The sequence below is a fragment of the Melanerpes formicivorus genome, unplaced genomic scaffold, assembly GCF_026170545.1.
Source record: "Melanerpes formicivorus ecotype bairdi unplaced genomic scaffold, bMelFor1.0.p_v2 SCAF_12, whole genome shotgun sequence".
In the NCBI taxonomy this organism is placed as follows: domain Eukaryota; kingdom Metazoa; phylum Chordata; class Aves; order Piciformes; family Picidae; genus Melanerpes; species Melanerpes formicivorus.
The window spans coordinates 1489452-1509015 of NW_027142364.1; the positions used below are offsets into that span (position 1 = coordinate 1489452).

The following is a 19564-nucleotide window of genomic DNA, read 5'->3' on the forward strand; positions in this document are numbered from 1 at the left end:
TACCGAACCCAGGGCAGGCGCAGTCCCGGCCCCGCCGCTTCCGCTTGAAGCGGAGCCGCCCCGGGCTCGTCCCCGCCTCGCCCGGCAGCCCCCGCACCCGACGCGCTGCCATGGAGACGGCAGCGGAGCGGCGCCGGGACCGGAGCGGGGTCGGTACGGGCAGGGAGCGGTGCCGTGCAGCTGCCGAGCGCCCGCCGTGTCTTAGGGGGGGTTGTGTCTTAAACTCAGGGCGATGGAAACATCGAGAAGCGGCGATCCCAAGGCGAGGTGGGAGCTGCCGGCGGTGGCAATGTCGCTGCAGACGGAGGTCGGTCGGTTTCAGAGCTACGGCCGCAAGGACTCAAGTAAGGACCGGCTTTGATCATCCTCGGGGCTGCTCTCCTCTGCTGCCTCCTGTCCCTCTGCCTCTCGCAGGTTTTGCAGTTTCACAGAGATCCTTTTAGCTGAGCGACTGCAGCCCCGAGAGGAGCCCCAGGAGCACCCGCCGGGGCCCCTCTGCGGTCCCCTCTCTGCAGAGACCCTTCCAGAGCAGCCGCTGGGTCCCGTTAAGGCGCGGGGGCTCTGCCAGCTGGCACGGGAGCGCTGGGTGATGGCAGGAACAGCGTGTTGTGTTCTGTGAGGCCTCTGAAGAGAGCTGAGAACACACCAACCCCTTCCCCTCCCGCTCGGCTGAGCCATCCCGACACGGTGTGCCGAGCCCCTTCCCCTGCCCGCTGCAGCGCTGTGCCTTGGCACACGGCGTGGCAGTGAAGGTCACTGCCTGAGCTCGGCGCTTGTGGGCACATCCAATAGCCTCGTGTCCAGTGCCAGGCAGCCCTCTTCTGTAGGAGAACATCTGCATCTCACATGCCTCTGAGAGCAGGGCCACGAAACAGCAAGCACACCAGCTGGAAGTCATGGAAAACACTTCCTGAGTTATCCATATTTCCCAAAAAAATAAAAGGATTAAGCGAGACCCCACCTAGAGTATTGCATTCAGTTCTGGAGCCCTTATTACAGGAAGGATCTGGAGGTGCTGGAAGGTGTCCAGAGAAGGACCCTGAGGGTGAGCAAGGGCTTGGAACTGCTCTGCTATGGAGACAGACTGAGGGAGTTGGAGCTGTTCTGTCTGGAGAAGAGAAGGCTTCCAGGAGACCTCATTGTGGCCTTCCAGTATCTGCAGGGGGCTACGAGAAAGCTGGGGAGGGACTTTTGAGGATGTAAGGGAGTGATAGGACTGGGAGGAATGGAGCAAAACTAGAAATGGCTAGATTCAGATTGGATGCTAGGAGGAAATTCTTCCCCATGAGGATGGTGAGACACTGGAACAGGTTGCCCAGGGAGGTGCCCAGGTGGAAGCCTCATCCCTGGAGGTTTTGAAGGCCAGGCTGGATGTGGCTGTGAGCAACCTGCTGTAGTGTGAGGTGTCCCTGCCCATGGCAGTGGGGTTGGAACTGGATGATCCTTGGGGTCCCTTCCAACACTAACAATTCTAGGCTTCTGCCTGCCCAGAGTTTCACCCAGCTGCTTTCTGGAAAGCAGGGCAAACTTACTTAGAAGGGCAATACAACTTGGGTGGCACCAAGGAGGGCTGAAATTCAAGATTAGAAACACTAGGGATGTGTTTAGTCTGCCTGAAGGGGAGCCCATGGCAGCTGGCCTGCTGGCCACGTCCATGTCCAAACAGAAGGTGATGTGTGGGGGACAGCACACAGCTGTGCCCCTGAGGAGGACGGAACTGTCAGTGGCACTGCTTGCCAAGAGGGAACCTGGAGCTGCTGAGGACAGTGGTAGACATCCAGTCCAGTCATCTGAGATGTTTCCTGTCTCCCCCAAAGGCAAAAAACCCTTCAGTGCACTCACACAGTATGGATTGCACTTGGAAGTGAGAACAAAACCCTCAAACTTTAGTGTCCACAGCTCTTTCTTTTTAAGACAAGAGAGGCTGGAAATGCTCTGAAAGATTGGATGAGTGCCACAAGTCAGTGACCCTAAGCAATAAGCTGTCTCCATGACTTCAGTGGAGTGGCCCTGTAAAGCCTTGGTCCAGTGGCTTCAAACTAGAGAAGGGCAGATTTAGATTGGATATCAGGAAGAAGTTCTTTGATATGAAGGTGGTGGAACACTGGAACAGGTTGCTCAGGGAGGTGGTTGAGGTCCCTTCCCTGGAGATATTTGTGAGGCTCAATGAAGCCCTGGGCAACCTGATCTAGTTGGAGATGTCCCTGCTGACTGCAGGGAGGTTGGGCTGGATGCTCTTTGGAGGTCCCTTCCAGCCTGGACCATTCTATGGTTCAATGTCAGCACCCAGTCCCAGGCCCTCAGGCACTGGGAGAAGTCACTTGCAGACACAGAGCTGTCCTTCTGAGAGTGTAGGATGGTGTGCAAGGTCTGGGGAGCTGCTGTGGCTGGCATGCTGCAAAAGGGCCCAAAGAGCCATGCCTGGCAGGGGCCAGAGTCCCGAGGGCATGGTGCCAGTGCTCAGCAATTCCCCTTGTTGCTGTTACTTGCAGCCCTGTCAGAGGAGTCCAGCAGCCTGGAGGTTCTGTGTGACATGGAGGTAAGGACTCGCCCAGGCTGGGTGTGGACGTTTATGCTTAATGGGTCTACCCCTGAGCAAAGATGTGATTCCACATTGCTGTTGGTGCTCTCTGCTTTGAGTTCCAAGAGGATTTTGTGAAGCTGTTCAAGAAGCCTCTGTGCACGCTGCCCTCCGTCGGCCTGCCCACGCTGCTGGCCTACAGACCTGAATCCTCCCAAGAAAAGCCACAGGCTGAGGTGAGCCTCAGGCTCAGGATGAGTGAAATCATTCCAGGACATTGCAGGCACAGATGTGTCTGACAGCCTGCTCTGAGCAGAGCCCTCTCCCCAGGGTGAGCAGGATCTGTGTGCTGGCACGACGTTTCCATCCTCCCTGTGTTCTCTCTCCCTGCCTCCCTTTCAGGCCGAGGAGGACCTTGCCCCAAGGTGTGAGTACTGCGGCAGCCTGCTGAAGCCATTCCCTGCCTTGGAAAAGGCTTTCCTGCTGACACAGGATGATGACTCTGTAAGCTGGGGGGGAAGGATCAGCAGGAGGCTTGCTGTGGAAGGGCTGCATTCATGGCACCCTTCTCCTGCCCCTCAGCATTTCTGCTGTGAGCACCGTCGAGACCTCTATGAGTTCATCATCAGTGAGAGAAGGAACCATGAAGACGCCCTCAGAGCTGCTGCTGCTGCTGTCAGCTCCCATAAACCTGCCAGCACCAAAGCTGAAAGGCAGCTGGCAAAGGACAGAGCCTGGCAAGGGTACTGTGGCACAGCCACTGGGAGAATTATGGGCTGGGTCTGTGTGAGGAGCAGATGAAGCTGGAGGAAAAAGACAAGTTAGGAAAATGAAACTCCAGCAAGGGGGAATGAAAGAACAAGTTTGCTTTAGGCCACCCTAGTTCATGTTCTACCCGGACACTCTTGGTTTTCTCTCACTGTGCTGCACTACGTGCAGAGGAAAGCATTCATTGCCCTGCTGGCAGACATGGTACCTAGAGGCAGCAGAGCCAAAGCTATAACACAGCTGTGCCAGGTATGATGCTGGAGTCTAGCTCTTGCCTCAGGTGCTGAAACGAAGATGGAATCTGTATTTCTCTGTTTTGCTGCATGAACTGTGACAAATGTTTGGGTTCCAGCTTCCTGAGTCACGAGAATTCTGCAAGCTCCACTTAGGCTGGAGGCCCAAAGCTTACACAGATACCTAAGCCTATGGCACAGGCTTAAAGGGTCAGGCCTGGAAGGAAACATTCATTGCCTTGATCCTTTGCAGCCTGGTGGTGGTCATGGTAGGGGCTGGTCACTGAAATCTCTGCATGGAGCAATTCCTCTTTGCCAAGATCTTTTTGGTGACGCTCCCATGCCTTTAACTGTTATTTGCAGTCATGTAAGTGATGTGTTTGTTTAGTTTCCCTCTGCTACGGAGACAGACTGAGAGAGTTGGGGCTGTTCAGTCCAGAGAAGAGAAGGCTCCCAGGAGACCTAATTGTGGCCTTCCAGTCTCTGAAGGGGGCTCCAAGAAAGCTGGGGAGGGACTTTTGAGGGTGTCAGGGAGGGATAGGACTGGGGGGGATGGAGCAAAACTAGAAATGGGGAGATTGAGATTGGATGTGAGGAAGAAGTTGTTCCCCAGGAGGGTGGTGAGAGACTGGCACAGGTTGCCCAGTGAGGTTTTGAAGGCCAGGCTGGATATGGCTGTGAGCAACCTGCTGTAGTGTGAAGTGTCCCTGCCCATGGCAGGGAGGTTGGAACTGGATGATCCTTGAGGTCCCTTCCAACCCTGACAATCGTGTGATTCTAAGGCTCAGAAACTTGTGTTCTAGGGCAAGGCTATCCAGCAGCTGTAGCTTTCAGAGGAGCACCTAAGGAGTATACATTGGGAATATTCTCCTTTTCCAGGCAGCAGGAGAGGCTGTTGGCCAAACAGTTCTCTTTCCTGGCAGCAGAGACGCAGGGCACAGCTGTGGGTGAGTTTGCATTTCCTTATGCTTTTATGTGTCTGTTTATTACCCCAGTGAATTTGGTGGGGTCACTGCTCTCTAATGCTCTCTAATTCAACAGGAGGATTTAGGCTGAGACATTTTAGCCCCCATCTGCAGCCCCACTCCACTAGACACTGCCATGTTAAATAGTTGCTGACAGGAAAACCCAGGAGCAGTTAGCCTCTCCCTGCACAGAGGAGCTCTGTGCTGACACGTGCAGTATTTTATCTGAATGTTCAGCTGAAAGGCACAGACATGACCTTAGAGAAGAACAACTTGGCAAAGCCATGCCAGGGAGGTGGGAACTGCCAGGATCAGGTTGATGAATGTTTCAGCTCATCAGGGGATTGCTGCACTGATTGTTAGCCTGGGCTGTGGGTGACTGAGCAGCTCTTTGGCTCTAGCTATCAAATCAAAGGTACTTTGAGAGCAGATGAAACATTTCCAGAGAGGACATAGGGCACTGAGGCTCCTGGGCCACCAAGGATTTCAGCTTTTGGAGCTGGGGGTGCTATCCAAAGTCCTTCTGCACTCACACAGCTGTGTGTATATACACATAAATGGGGAAACTGCATCTTCTTGCTCCTGTGCTCTGAACTCTTGAACACTTTGGACTGTCCTCAGTAGATAGAAAACACCCCAAGACAGACTCCCAGGACAAAGTCAGCCAGAAGGTCCAGCTCCCCAGACTGCAACCTCCCTTCAGAGGGACCAGCCCAGCCCGATGCTCACCCTCTCCCTGTGCTCTCCAGACTCCAGCCAGGCTGACAGCATTTCCTACCTGCTGTCTCGGGAGCCCCCATCGCCCACAGGCCGGACGCTGGTTTCCCGTGAGCAAGTGTCAGGGCCCGAGGAGGAGCCCAAGGAGGAGCCCAGGGAGCAGCTCAAAAAGGAGCTCAAGGAGGGGCCCGGGGAGCAGCTCAAAAAGGAGCTCAAGGAGGGGCCCGGGGAGCAGCTCAAAAAGGAGCTCAAGGAGGGGCCCAGGGAGCAGCACAAAAAGGAGCTCAAGGAGGGGCCCGGGGAGCAGCTCAAGGAGCAGCCCGAGGAGGGGCCCCAGGAGGAGCCGGAAGAGTTCTCCAGCCTCACCTGCTGCGACTTCACCCTGGTGGGGGGCAAGGTGAGTGGCTGCTGCTGGTGCCGACGGGCTGTGCCTGGCCATGCCCACGCTGCTGGATGGCTGGAGCCCGGCTCTGCTGGTGCAGGGCTGCTCTCACCTGTTTCACCCTTTCTTCTCCCACCTCAGGTGGTGAAGAATGAACTGGCAGAAAAATACTACAAAGATGGGGGGAAATTCCTCACCATGCTGCCGGACGGAACAGCACAGCTACTGTATCCTTTGTGGGCTGAATTCTTGGCATCAGCCCAGGGCTGTAGCTGCAGTTTGCAGTGTGTTATCTGCTTTGTCACCAGATAACCTGCTCATGCTCACTGCCACAGCCCAAAGCCATCAGCAGGGAACCTGCTTGCCTAGCTCTTGGTCTGAAGCTTTTCAGATCAGCGATAGCTTCAGGGAAAGATGAGCACTTGTGTCTCTAATAGCCAGCTCAAGAAGTGCACTGCCTCTGTGTTCAGCCCTGCTCCCAAGCTCTGGCCACCCCTGGAAGGGCACTGCTGGCTAAGAGGGCTCTGAAAGTGCCCTTTCCCCAGAAGCAAACCAGCATAAGGTCTCCCACCAGCACCAGCTGTGTCCTGTGTGCAGGTAGTTGGATTTCACAGGCCCCTTCCAACCCCTTAACATCCTGTGATGCTGTGAGTACCCAAGGGACAAACTGCAATCCTCAGTGTAACTACAAGTCCCATTTGAACGGACAAACTCATGGCAGCTTCACCAAAGGACCCCACAGCTTTTGGGTTATCTTTGATGGTGTTTGAACTGCATCATTAGGTCACCCATGTTTTTCCTTCCTATAGCTGAATTCTTTCTGACCTGGGGTGTACCACTTCACCTGAGCTTTGCCACCAAAGGAAAAAGGCTTGAGGTTACTCCTGTGCTCTGCCCTCTAGGCTCCTGCTTGCCAGGGATGCTGCCACTCACAGCAGTGACAAAGGCAGAAGTGCCACAAAATAAGCACTCAGTCACAGGTGGAGGGGAAAGGGTCCTTTCCCCCCACAGCTGTTTGGGTTTTCCCCTCTGGGAGTACACCACCTGCCCCTTTTCCCTGCTGTCACTCAGGCTGAGTGATTTGGTCACTTCACTTTGCTCAGCTTCTACCATCCTAGGTCTTGTCCAAGAATGTGCCTACAAAATGCATTTGCTACGGGGCTGTGCCTGGGTGGCAGGTTAGAAACCCACACAAGTGCCTGCTGTGTCTCTGTCCACTCTTCTGTCACTGTACCCAGAGTACTCCTGTGCAGGAAAGCTGTGTCTGTGTCCCAGGTGATGCCGGCAGCACCCTGCCACCGCTCCAGCACTGGGTTGTGGGCAGCCACGTCCATGTTTACACTCCACAGCAGTGCTCTGAAGCTTTCAGTCTGCAATAGGAGACCAACCAAAGAGAGGGTTATGAGCACCTTACCTGGCAGATACCCATCTGGCAACCTGGCAGTCATGGTGGTACGGCACAAAGCCCAGCTGGTGTGCATCGTGCAGGAGGACAAGCCCAGCAAGGCTAAGATACAAGCAGTGTTTCAGTCCCGGGGCAGAAGCACCTGCTACTACCCCAGCGGCACCATCTGGTAGGTTCCTGCCGGCCAGAGCAGCTCTGCTCTCCACCACACAACCTTCAAAGGCCACCAAGGGTACCTGTAACAGTAGCCAAACACTGAAACACAGCAGCTGAAGAGGCCCCGCTCTGGGTGCCTCTCAGGAGAGGGAGGCTGCCCCAGCTGTGTCCTGAGATGGGGGCTAGATCCCAAACCAGCTGTGCCTCTGTCCCACCACCGGGGACATCAGCCACGCAGGCTGCAGAGCTCTGGTTTTCCCCCGTTGTAGGATCAACATGGATCCTCAGGGAGGGCAGTATTTCAACCAACAAGGCAACAGGGTGAGAAGGTGGAGGTGGCCCAGCACACTCATGCCATCAGAGCCCCAGGTGCCCCTGAGCCCCATCTTCATCTCCCTGAACCAGTACGTGGGGGTCAGGATCCTGGAGCAGGACAAGATCATCATCTCCTTCCTGGCCATGGGGAGACAAGTAAAGTTCAACGTGGGAACCAAAGTGCAGGTATTGCTTCAGCTCCACACACAGCAGCTGTGGGGCAGCCAGGGATGCTCCCATCCATGGGGAAACGTGCTCATCCTGTGGTGCCCCATGGTCCTGCCCCCCAGAACAGCCAACAGGGGAGCTGCACCCACTCTCAGTTCCATGCATCCAGCTGCTTACCAGTGCTAACTCCCTCCAAGGGGCTGTGGAGGGCAGAAAGCACTCCCAGACTGGTTCCTGGTTTCCCTGGCTGTGTCCCCAGGTGGGGGGACACAGGCAGGAGAGCCATGATCCATGTGGGCAGGGCGAGTGGCAGCTCCCTTCCTCTCTAGGCTCCTGCCACAGAGGCAGGTTCATCCACTGAGGAGACACCAAAGTCCCATCCCATGCTGCTGTGCCTCTCCTGACACCAACCCCCTCTGCCCCCTAGGTCAGCAGCTGGCTGCGTCCTCCCACCCCGCCGAGCGAAGGGGAGCTCCTGCTGCTTGCCTTCAGAGTGAGGATCCTGCAGCTCCTGGACAGGTTGCGTGGGTGCTTGACCTTCCCTTCTACTGAGCAGTGGGACAAGATCAAGCCCCCAGCGTTCCTGGCCACGCAGACCTGGAAGATCCTGGACCTCTGCACGTGCCCAGGCGTGAGCAATGAGCTGCGCAGCTTGGTGCAGGCGATAGTAAAAGCTGAGGGCTGAGCAGCTTCACAGTCCCAGCAGCTTTGAGGCTCCTGTGTTCAGTGGTTGTGGTGAGCAACACCTTTCTGACACCTGCCATGGACTCTTCTCTGCCCAGCAGGGCAGCCAGAGCCTCCCTGATTACCTGAAACTCTTCCTGCACCAGTCCCTAACCCCAAGGTAGGGCCAGAGACAACTCTTGCCAGCTGTGGGCACCACTTTCCTCCCAGCTCTGTAGAGCCCCTTCTCACCCCATTTGCTGTCCCAACACAGATAATCTCCCTCCCCACCCAGAGACAGTGCTGGAGAAGAAGGATCCAGCAAGTCTGGTTTTACAAGGGGTGTGAGACCCTGCAGCTCACAGCAGGAATAGAAAACAGTGTGGGAGGCAGATGCTGCTGGGACCAAGACTCCAATCCTGCTTGGAGCACACCACAGCCAAGAGGGACAACAGGGAAGAACTGCAGACAGGCTGCAGTCTGTTGCTCACACCAGCTTGGGAAGGCACCCAGGAAATACTCAGCCTCAGGACAGAGAGCAGACTGAGACCTGGCTTTAATCCCTGAGCTGCACAGCAGCACCTGGGCTCCTGTCACAGCGAAGCTCAGGCGGGCACACAAAGCCCAGCCTGGTCCCCCAGGCACCTGCAGACTGGCAGGGGCCTAAACAAAGACAAACACCAGATTGATGACTTTGGAAAGTAGGCTTTTTTATGCACTTTGTTTTTCAATTGCAGTTCTAAGAATATCTGTCAGTGACTCGAACAAGGGACTTCACACAGGAAATGAGACCTCTTTATTCCAACTGACTGCCTTGGTTCCTGGTGAGGACAGCAGGAAGGCCCAGCCTCTCTTGGAATGCTCACAGAACAGCCTCTGGAGCTGGCCAGCCCAGCTGAGAGAGCAGCTGGGCTGTACTTTGACCAAACTCACAGGATGCTGTCCCTACTCTGCATGCAACTTCCTCCCTACAGTTTAGCACAGAAGCCACTGTCTGACTCTCCCATGTATTCTGAAAAATATACAAACCTGCTTTAGCCACATTAAGAGGTTAATTTGAGAGACAGCTGTCAATTACTTAACAGTTGAGGACAACATCAGACACTCCTCTAACTCCATTTTCAACTACAAAAAGAACATAAATTCATATAAAATACAACAGATTAGACAAACTTTCTTTTTCTTTTTCCTCCTTGTTTTGTTTTCCAAGGGAAGGAAGGAAACAAACAAACAAAACCCAAACCAAAACACAACAGAAAAAAATATATATAGATAGAGATCTGGTCTGAACCCAATCTGCTGTGGTGTGGAAGATGAATACAAAATAAGTTACCATGAGCACTGCCTGCCTGGCTGAGCACGGGCGGGGTGGCCTCTTACAAAAGCCCTGGGGGGGGATGACCGCGCTGCAGGGCGGCGCAGGGTGGCCCAGCGCTGAGGAGCCTCTCACCAAAGCCTTCTTTTGCCAGGAGGCACAACGTGGCTGCCAGAGAAGCATCCAGCCTGCACCAACAGGGACCTGTCTTCAGTGCAGGCCTTCATGGGTCCGAGCCACGCGGCCTCAGCAGACCACCGCTCCATGCCTGCAGGCAGAGACACAGAATCACTGAGTTTGTCGGGGCTGGAAGGGACCTCAAGGGGCATCCAGTTCTAATCCCCCTGCCATGGGCAGGGACACCTCACACTACAGCAGGTTGCTCACAGCCACATCCAGCCTGGCTTTAAACACCTCCAGGCATGAGGCTTCCACCACCTCTCTGGGCAACCTGTGCCAGGCTCTCACCACCCTCATGGGGAACAACTTCTTCTCACAGCCAATCTGAATCTCCCCACTTCTAGTTTTGCTCCATTCCCCACTGTCCTGTCACTCCCTGACACCCTCAAAAGTCCCTCCCCAGCTTTCTTGTAGCCCCCTTTAGATACTGGAAGGCCATAATCAGGGCTCCTGGGAGCCTTCTCCTCTCCAGACTGAACAACCCCAACTCCCTCAGCCTGTCCTCATAGCAGAGCAGCTCCAGCCCTCTGCTCATCGTCATGGCCCTTCACTACCTGACACCCTAAAAAGTCCCTCACAGACAGGCTGCAAGTGCCCTTTTGGTGGATTGAACCTAAGGAAAAGATGTTTTGTTGTGCAAGCTCATAGCCTAAAAAGTCCCTCCCCAGCTTTCTTGTAGGCCCTTCAGGATATTGGAGGGCCACAATAAGGTCTTTTCAGAGGCTGACAGGTCTGGGTGGAAACAGCTGCACTGGAGGTGCTGCCCCATTGAGTACAGTCCTGGGTATCTCGGTGTGCTCTGGAGCATCAAAGGGACAGCCAGCTGCTCTGTCACAAAGAATTCTGCCCAGAGCCCCCAGAGAAGCAGCTGAGGAAAGTGGTGTTCAGCCTGAAGAGACCTTCTGGCTCTACAACTCCGTGAAAGGAGCTTGGAGCCAGGTGGCAGTTGGTCTTGTCTCCCTAGGAACAAGTGACAGGACGAGAGGAAATGTCCACGAGTTGCACCAGGAGAGGTTTAGGTTGGGCATTAGAAGAACCTTCTTCACTGAAAGGGTTCTCAACCACTGGCACAGGCACTCCAGGGTAGTGGCTGAATCCCTGGAGGTGTTTAAGAGGCAGAGTGACATGATTTAGCATCAACCTTGTGTGAGTTAGAGAATGGCTGGACTCCATGATCCTAAAAGGACTTTTCCAGCCCAAACCATACTGTGAAATCCACACACAGAGGGTGCTGGGTTTCAGCAAGCCTGTCTGAAGAGGGCAGTTAACACCAAACTTAAATACTAAATAATACTGTCATAAAATACATCAGCATGGATGTGAGCCCTGTGCTCCCAACACAATGTCCTACCTGCTAGGGCCATGCAGTTCAGCTGGGTTACAAGAGAAACCCTCTGCACACAGACTATTTCAAGGCATGGAATGCAGTGGGTCTCCTGACCTCTGCGGGCTTCAGTGTGCTCACTCAGGGCCCTCTGCACCCAGTAACATCTTCTGCCCAAAGGAATGCCAGCTTCCAGCTCTGAAACAGGCAGCCCCCAAACCACAGCTCCCCACCAGTAAAATCACAGAATCACAGACTGGTTTGGATTGGAAGGAACCTTAAAGACCATCTAGCTCCAACCCCCCTGCTATGGGCAGGGACACCTTCCACTAGACCAGGTTGCTCGAGGCCCCAGGCAGCCTGGCTTTGAACACTGCCAGGCCTGGAGCCCGCACAACTTCTCTGGGCACCCTTACAAACCACAGAGGTCAATTTACTTAGTGTCACTGGAGCAGATTCTCCTGTAAAACCCTGCTAAGTGGGCAAATGGACAGCTACAAAGTTCTATCTGCAACACACCATCCTTCCTGCCCAAGGCAAGAGCCTGGTGACTGGAAGAGCACTTACAAGAAGTCTGGGCGCTGAGAGATGGGGCTATGATCGGTGGTGAGGCATTGACTCCATGTGCACGTTCAGCTTCATTTCGTTATCCAGGATTTGTACAAGCTGCTGCATGGAAGGGAGGTGGCCAGACTCCAGCTTGGACCACACTGGAACATCTGCCAGAGAACACATGGAGATGAGAAAAGCACCATTACACTGATGGCCAGAAAGCACACAAGGCTGGCTGAAACACAGGAGTTTAACAGATCAAGGAGCGATGCAAGTTGGCAATGGTTTGTACCAAGGACAACATCTACATCAACAATGAGCCACAGAATTGTCAGGGTTGGAAGGGACCTCAAGGATCAGCCAGCTCCAACCCCCTGCCAAGGGCAAGGACACCTCACACTACAGCAGGTTGCTCACAGCCACAGCCAGCCTGGCTGCAAACACCTCCAGGGATGAGGTTTCCACCACCTCCCTGGGCAACCTGTGCCAGGCTCTCACCACCCTCATGGGGAACAACTTCTTCCTCACATCCAATCTCAATCTCCCCACTTCTAGTTTTGCTCCATCCCGCCCAGTCCTATCCCTCCCTGACACCCTCAAAAGTCCCCCCCCAGCTTTCTTGTAGCCCCCTTCAGATACTGGAAGGCCACAATGAGGTCTCCTGGGAGCCTTCTCTTCTCCAGACTGAACAGCCCCAACTCCCTCAGTCTGTCCTCATAGAAGAGGAGCTCCAGGACTTACGCTTCAAACCTCTGGCTACACTAAGCCCCAACTGGAGAACAGTCTCACACTTCCCTCTATTCAGGAGTAAGCTACACAGAACTGGAGTGTCCACCATGTCCACTGGCAGGATGTCTGAAAACAGGTCAGTGTGTGGCCGAAGAGCACATCAAGATATGAAACCATTGCTGGATCTCTGACTCTTGTGGGTCTCCTTGGTCTTCATCTCACTCTGCCCAACACCTAAGCTCGAGCCTCCGAAGTTCTGCTTGCCAAGATCAGGCACAGAAGGTTCCACTCAACATGCCTGCAACCATTGTCCCCTCCAGGCAGGCAAAAGGCACACAGCCCAGGACCACTTTAGGGTGAACACAGCATTCATTGCTGATGGTGACAAAGATTCCCTCAGATCTCCCTCACTGCTACAGCACTGCATGAACCCACCGTGAAAAAATGTATTGGTGGTCACCTATACAAAACAAGAGCCATTCTGGAGCCACCTTGTCCCCAGACACAACCCAAAGCTCACAGAGGCCCAAACAAGACTGGTCACCCCCAGGAAGGCTCTGCTGCCAGGGATCTGGGATTCAGCACTAGGAGTGCATGGAGATTGACTGCTTTGATGCAAGCCAGCCTCTGAAACCTTCTGCAGTACACAACCTAGAGATTGCTACACTGAAACACACCTGGTGCAACTGCAATCACAAAGAGAGACTAAAGAGCTCAGAGCTAGATTGTGGTCTTGTACACAGAGCTTGAGAACTTCAGTGCTCCATCAAGCTAACCTCATCTTTAAAACTCTAACGCTATTTAAAAGCAGAAGCTCCACAGGCTCTGAACCTGGAAAATCAGCACTGGTGTCCATTGGGGCAGCAACAGCTTCACTGGGATGCCAAGGCTAAACCACACCACAAAGCAGGACAGGGAAAGCACCTAATTAAGTGAGCACTCCCCTAGGTAAGCTTCCACACAGCTGTTCTAAAACACAAGGAGCTGACAGCTCTACAAACTGCAGTGTAAGACTGCTATGATTTCATCATTTGTTAGGTACAGGCCACATCTGAAGCTTCAGGATGGGCAGAGAGCAGTTGCCACAGACCATCCCACTCAGAAACACACCAGATGCCATCCCTCCACCCCAGCACAGCAGCTCTCCCCCCTCAGCTGCACACAGCCCAGCTCACCATTCAGAGTGATCTCGAAGGCCCCCGTGGACATGCACTGGTTCTCAATCATGTTGCTCAGGAAGAAGACCATCATGCAGGCATACACCTGGGAGAGAACAGAGAGCTCCCTTCAGCCACTGCTGATTTTGTTCACTCTGAAGCACTGGAATTGCACATGTGCTTCTGAATTCCCCTCTGGTGTTTACCAGGCAGCTTTCCAACTGCAGACACCCTCCTGTTCTGAAGAGGACTGTGCACATCATCTTAACCTGGCAGGTATCAAACCACTGAGCACAACTGTCCAGACTCACACCAAGCTACATCTTCTGGCTGCTTTCCTCCCCAAGCCAGTGCCACCTCAAGAGGACTACAATGGCATGTGGAGGATGACTAGGGACACAACTGCTTCTGCCTAGTGCCTGTCACTGTCAGAGCAACACCTCAAAGACCCACAGGACAAATGCAAACAGCAGAGCAAGTCAAGCTGGGTTTGCTCACAAGAGCAGACAGCCCTCCAGCTGACCCTTCAGGCCAATCATCTGGAATGTTCTGTGTGTTGGTGTCTCAGGATAAAATGATGCAGCCTCCAGCCATGCAGGAGCAGCATCCCCTCCATCACCAGCACTTTCACACTTCCCTTTTCAGGCTCAGGGGCAAGTTCACAGAAGTCAGTTACTGTGACATCTGAGAATTCAGCATAGCTGTGTACCCCATCACAGGCCACAGCCAGCCTAGCTCAGCGCCATTTGGGCCATGGCATTCAAGAGGATCTATCACAGCTTCTGTGTGTGCAAATTGAGTAGTGATAGAGAGACACTGCACTGGGGAGCTCAGTTTGAGGCTCTGTGCAGCCCTAAGATACCTACAGGTTAATAAACTTATTAACTGCTTTTGCTGAGTGGAATAAACCTGGAACAAAGCTACTGTAAGTCAGAGTACAACAACATTATCTGTCAGCAACCCCATCACTGACTCATGGGGCTGCTCCTCCCACAAGGCACAGTCTGTCACGCCCTGCAAAAACACCCACAAAATTTCAGCTTCATTTTTTTAACCCCCACCTAACTGCATGCCTCCTCTAGCAAAACTCTGCTGAAAACAACAACTGCACATAGCTATGAGACACCACAAAAAGGAAGCTGTAATCCTACCACAAACTATACCCCTGGAAACCCTGCTCTTGAGCCCCAAGCAGTACAATCTTCTTTTCTCATCTTTGTCAGCAACATGAACCTTGCCTGTGCCTCTGCAGCAGCATCAGCTTGGAAAGACAGATGCTGAGAACCAGCTCTGGGTCTGTCAAAACACGAAGCACTGCTGGTAAGAACAATTACACTGCTGTGAAATTCTCAACGTGTTTGGCTATCGAAACCCAAAGGCTCTGTCAGGGCTGCAGCCTACGGAAGTTAAAGCAGCAACAATGGTCAGCAGCCCCTAGAGCCCTCTGATGAAGTCAGCCCAGAGCTGCTTTTTCCAAACAAAAGAACAAAGAATGGTGTTTACCTTATTTTCTTGGCCCCACTGCCAGATGCTGGGAGCTTGCATGCCAAAGAAAGCAAACGGGTCCTTGCCGACGATGATTAAGCCTATTAATACTAGTTTGAAGACAGACAGGAAGGATGCTATGTGCCTGTCAAGGGACAACACAGAGAAGGGACTCAGAAGCTCAGAAGTCTCAGCTACTCCTTCACCACAACACAGCTCTAATTCATACCCATATAATTGTTTTGGTTGGAAAAGACCTCTGAGATTTGAGTCTAACCAGCAACCTCATTATAGAATTCAACAGGTTGGAAGAGACCTCAGGGATCAAGTCCAACCTATTACCCAACACCTCATGACTGACTAAGCCATGGCTTCAAGTGCCACAGCCAAGCCTTTTGTGAACACCTCTGGGGATGGTGACTCCACCACCTCCCTGGGCAGCACATCCCAATGGCCAATCTCTCTTGCTGGGAAGAATTTTCTCCTCACCTCCAGCCTAAACTTCCCCTGGCACAGCTTGAGACTGTGTCCTCTTGTTCTGGTGCTGGGTGCCTGGGAGAAGAGACCAACCCCCACCTGGCTACAACTTCCCCTCAGGTAGCTGTAGAGAACAAGAAGGTCACCCCTGAGCCTCCTCTTCTCCAGGCCAAGCAATCCCATCTGCCTCAGCCTCTCCTCCCAGGGCTGTGCTCCAGACCCCTCCCCAGCCTCACTGCCCTTCTCTGGACACCTTCAAGTGTCTCAATGTCCTTCTTAAATTGAGGGGCCCAGAACTGGACACAGGACTCAAGGTGTGGCCTAACCAGCACATGACCTCCCTACTCCTGCTGGCCACACTATTTCTGATGCAGGCCAGATGCCCTTGGCCTTCTTGGCCACCTGGGCAAGAGCTTTGCCATTGCACAATCAAATGTTTCAGAGGAAATACAAAACTTATTTCAAGTAAGTTCACTGCAAAAAAGAAAACCAAAACAACCCATAAACCCCACAAACAAACACAAAACAAAACAAGCAGTGCACACTGATGGGAGTGGGCAGCCTCAGGAGGAACACTGCTCTGGTACACCAAGGACACAAATGAATTTCTTCTCCCTAAAGCACACCCCAAACAGACATTTAGTTTCAGCCTGTATGTGTCTAAGGGGGATCATGCACACAGCTCCTGCAAGAGGTTGCTCTGTATTACAGACAGGTTTAATTGAAAGTGACAAGCACTACTTCCTCACAAAGCAAGCTTCCAGCAAAGAAAACCTTATGGCTTTTTGCAGGAATTAAACCTACAGCCAGAGAGAAAATTCACACTCAGGTAAATTCTCTCTCATTGCATTCCTACTGCTGCAATTATTGCAGTAATTAGGTCAAGAAGTGGTTCAGAAGCCACCACAGTAACTGCAGCATTGCTCTCTGGCACATACACAATGGTTTAACTGACACAAATGACACCTTTAGACATTAAAAGATAAACTCTGCTCTCCTCTGCAACCCAAACCTCCTACAGGAATTTGTCACCAAGCATGCAAGCCTGAGCCACGAATGTAAATGTGTGTCCAGACACAGCATGAAGGTGGAAAAATTCACTGGGGGGAAGAGTTAATGGTATCATTTACTGCAGACTGGAACACAACAGGCCTCATCACTCAGATGGCAACATTCACACTGGAAACTAAGGTAGCTGTCTGGGAGGGAGATGTTAATTTCGCTTGTATGCAACCACAATGGGGGAACAAAAACCCTTTACATTTTCATTGTCAGTGTTTTGTAAGTGTAAATGCACACATTCACTGCTCACCATGCTGGGCTTACATGCTGGCACACAGCCAGCTGGCCCTGGCAGCCCTTTGCTTACCTATAGATAGGTTGAGGAAGGTAGTTCTCCCCTTCAATCCGGATGTCTGGGTACCGCTGGCTGATGACCCGCATGTACTCCTCAAACACCCGCCTGTAGCCTCAGGAGACACTGAACACAGACAGGGTGTGAGGTGGTGACAGGCCTGCAGTGCTCCAACACCACTGCCTGCACCACCCCCTTTAAAATGCAACTGCCATTCTTCATGCCAAGAAGTAAAACTGACCTGCTGCTAAGTTACACATCAAAACCTCAGCAGCTGGTGAGGCACTTCAGAGCTGCACCAGATGTGCTGGACAGATAAAACAGGACAGAATAGAATGGAATAGAAATTAACCAGGTTGGAAAACACCTTTGAGATCATTGAGTCCAACCTATCACCCAACACCATCTAATCAACTAAACCGTGGCATCAAGTGCCACATCCAGGCTCTTCCTAAACACCTCCAGGGACAGTGACTCCACCACCTCCCTGGGCAGCACATCCCAAGGGCCAGTCTCTCTTTCTGGGAAGAACTTCTTCCTGACATCCACCCTAAACCTCCCCTGGTGCAGCTGAGACTGTGTCCTCTTGTTCTGGTGCTGGGTGCCTGGGAGAAGAGACCAACCCCCACCTGGCTACAACCTCCCTTCAGGTAGTTGTAGATAGCAATGAGGTCTCCCCTGAGCCACCTCTTCTCCAGGCTAAGCAACCCCAGCTCCCTCAGCCTCTCCTCACAGGGCTGTGCTCCAGACCCCTCCCCAGCTTTGTTGCCCTTCTCTGGACACCTTCCAGCATCTCAACATCTTTCCTAAACTGAGGGGCCCAGAAATGGACACAAGACTCAAGGTATGGCCTAACCAGTGCTGAGCACAGGGCAGAATGACTTCCCTGCTCCTGCTGACCACACTATTCTTGATCCAGGCCAGGATGCCATTGGCATTCTTGGCTACCTGGGCACAATGCTGGCTCATGTTCAGCTGTTGTCAACCAGTACCCCCAGGTCCCTTTCTGACTGGTTGCTCTTCAGCCACTCTGATCCCAGCCAGTAGCACTGCATGGGGTTGTTGTGGCCAATGTGTAAAACCCTGCACTCAGATGTGTTCAATCTCCTGCCCTTGGATTCTGCCCATCTGCCCAGCCTGGCAAGGTCCCTCTGCAGAGCTCTCCTACCCTCCAACAGATCAACTCCAGCCCCCAGCTTGGTGTCATCAGCAAAGTTACTGATGGTGGACTCAATGCCCTCATCCAGATCATCAATAAAGATATTGAACAGGATGGGGCCCAGCACTGATCCCCAAGGGACACCACTATAAGGACAGACACCACTGTTTGGAGCAAAGAGTTAACTTTTTTTCCTCCCTAAAAAGCTGTTAGGTCAGAAAGTCAGCCTAAGTATCACTCTGCTCTGTGTCTAAAGCAAAAGGCTGCACACAACACGGGTTTAACTCCTCGGAGTTAAGTTAGCTCTTTCCAGGGCTGCCCAAGGACGCTGCTCAGTTGCCTCTCTGCAAGGATGAGCAAATGAACTACCACGAGTTAAACATTACAGAGCGGCTGGCTTCGGCTCACGGCTCTGCCACCTCTGTAACAGCCGGAATAGAACCTACCCGCTGAGCTGGCCTTTCGTGCCCAGCTCGCCATCTCCCCCGGACTCAACCCGAGCCAGCCTGCGCGCCGGGGAGCGCCGCGGGTGAGGGCCGGCCCCTGGCCTCAGGGCACCGCGTCGGCAGGGTGAGGGGCGCGGAAGCTGCCTCTTGCTTCCGCGGCCCGCCTCTGTGTGCTGCTGGAAGTGCCAGATTCCCTCCTGCTCCCACAGATTCTGCTCTGAGGAACGGGCTCCCTCCTTAAGTCCGATCTTCCCGATCTCCCTCACTGCCAGCAGCGGCCATTGGCACCCCCCCGCCCAGGCCTTCACTGCAGTCCTAAACGCGACCCTGTCACCCACACGCCGCATCTCACACTCAACTGGCCTGCACTCTGCAACATTACCGCGGCTCGCCATGCTCCCGACCCTCTCCTCAACACTGCCCCGAGCGCAGCACATCCCCACAGCCCGCCCCGGCCCCACGGGCCAGGGACGCCGCTCCCGCCTCTCGCTCCCCGCCCGTGGCGCCGGGCCGGGCCCGGCCCGGCTCGGTCGAGTCCCAGCCAAAGCCGGGCGGCGGCGGTGGTGCCCCGGCAGCTCCACCGAGCGCTCCCGGCGGCCGCGGCCCAGCCGCCAGAGCGCTGAGAGGAAGACGAGGGGGAGGCGCGGGCCCGGCCGGCGCCGCCATCTTGCCGTGCGCCCTCACCAGATCTGGAACTTGAGGAGCGGCCCGGTAGCGTAGGCCATGCGCAGCTTCTTGGCCGCGCCCTGCTCCGCCGAGCCTCCCGGCGCCGCCGCCAGCGCCAGCAGCAGCAGCAGCAGCAGCCGCAGCCCCGCTCCCGCCGCCCGCATCTCGCTGCCGCCGCCGCTGCCGCCTCGCCCCGCCGCGGCCGCCGCGCCAAGGTCACGCGAGTGCCGCCCCGCGCCGCGCACGCGCCAGGGGCACATGACACGCGCAGGCCCCGCCCCGCGCCCCGGGCTTGGTGGGGTCCGGGAGCACCGCGGGGCCCTGGCGGCCGGGCAGCCGGGGTTCAACAGCACAGCTCCCCCACCTCTCCCCACCCACCGTCCTGGGCTCTGCGGTCTTAACGGTCACGCAAAAAGGGCTCAGGAAG

The 19564-nt window shown here is 54.2% G+C and overlaps 2 protein-coding genes across 2 annotated transcripts; one reads left to right on the forward strand and one right to left on the reverse strand.

Moving 5' to 3' along the window:
• The first annotated feature begins 117 nt into the window (after positions 1-117).
• On the forward strand, positions 118-8989 carry ERICH6 (glutamate rich 6). The gene is made up of 11 exons (XM_068144915.1): positions 118-344; positions 2493-2539; positions 2641-2757; positions 2924-3025; positions 3104-3264; positions 4402-4469; positions 5237-5601; positions 5728-5813; positions 7008-7160; positions 7417-7648; positions 8058-8989. The coding sequence occupies exons 1-11, from the start codon at positions 233-235 to the stop codon at positions 8313-8315; spliced, it is 1701 nt and encodes a 566-aa protein (XP_068001016.1). The 5' UTR covers positions 118-232; the 3' UTR covers positions 8316-8989.
• SELENOT (selenoprotein T) lies at positions 8983-19340 on the reverse strand. The gene is made up of 6 exons (XM_068144916.1): positions 19156-19340; positions 16882-16992; positions 15054-15180; positions 13569-13656; positions 11680-11831; positions 8983-9876 (listed from the first exon to the last, which is right to left on the reverse strand). Exons 1-5 carry the CDS (start codon positions 19299-19301, stop codon positions 11707-11709), a joined length of 597 nt encoding a protein of 198 aa, XP_068001017.1. The 5' UTR covers positions 19302-19340; the 3' UTR covers positions 8983-9876; positions 11680-11706.
• Between the last annotated feature and the right edge of the window lie 224 nt (positions 19341-19564).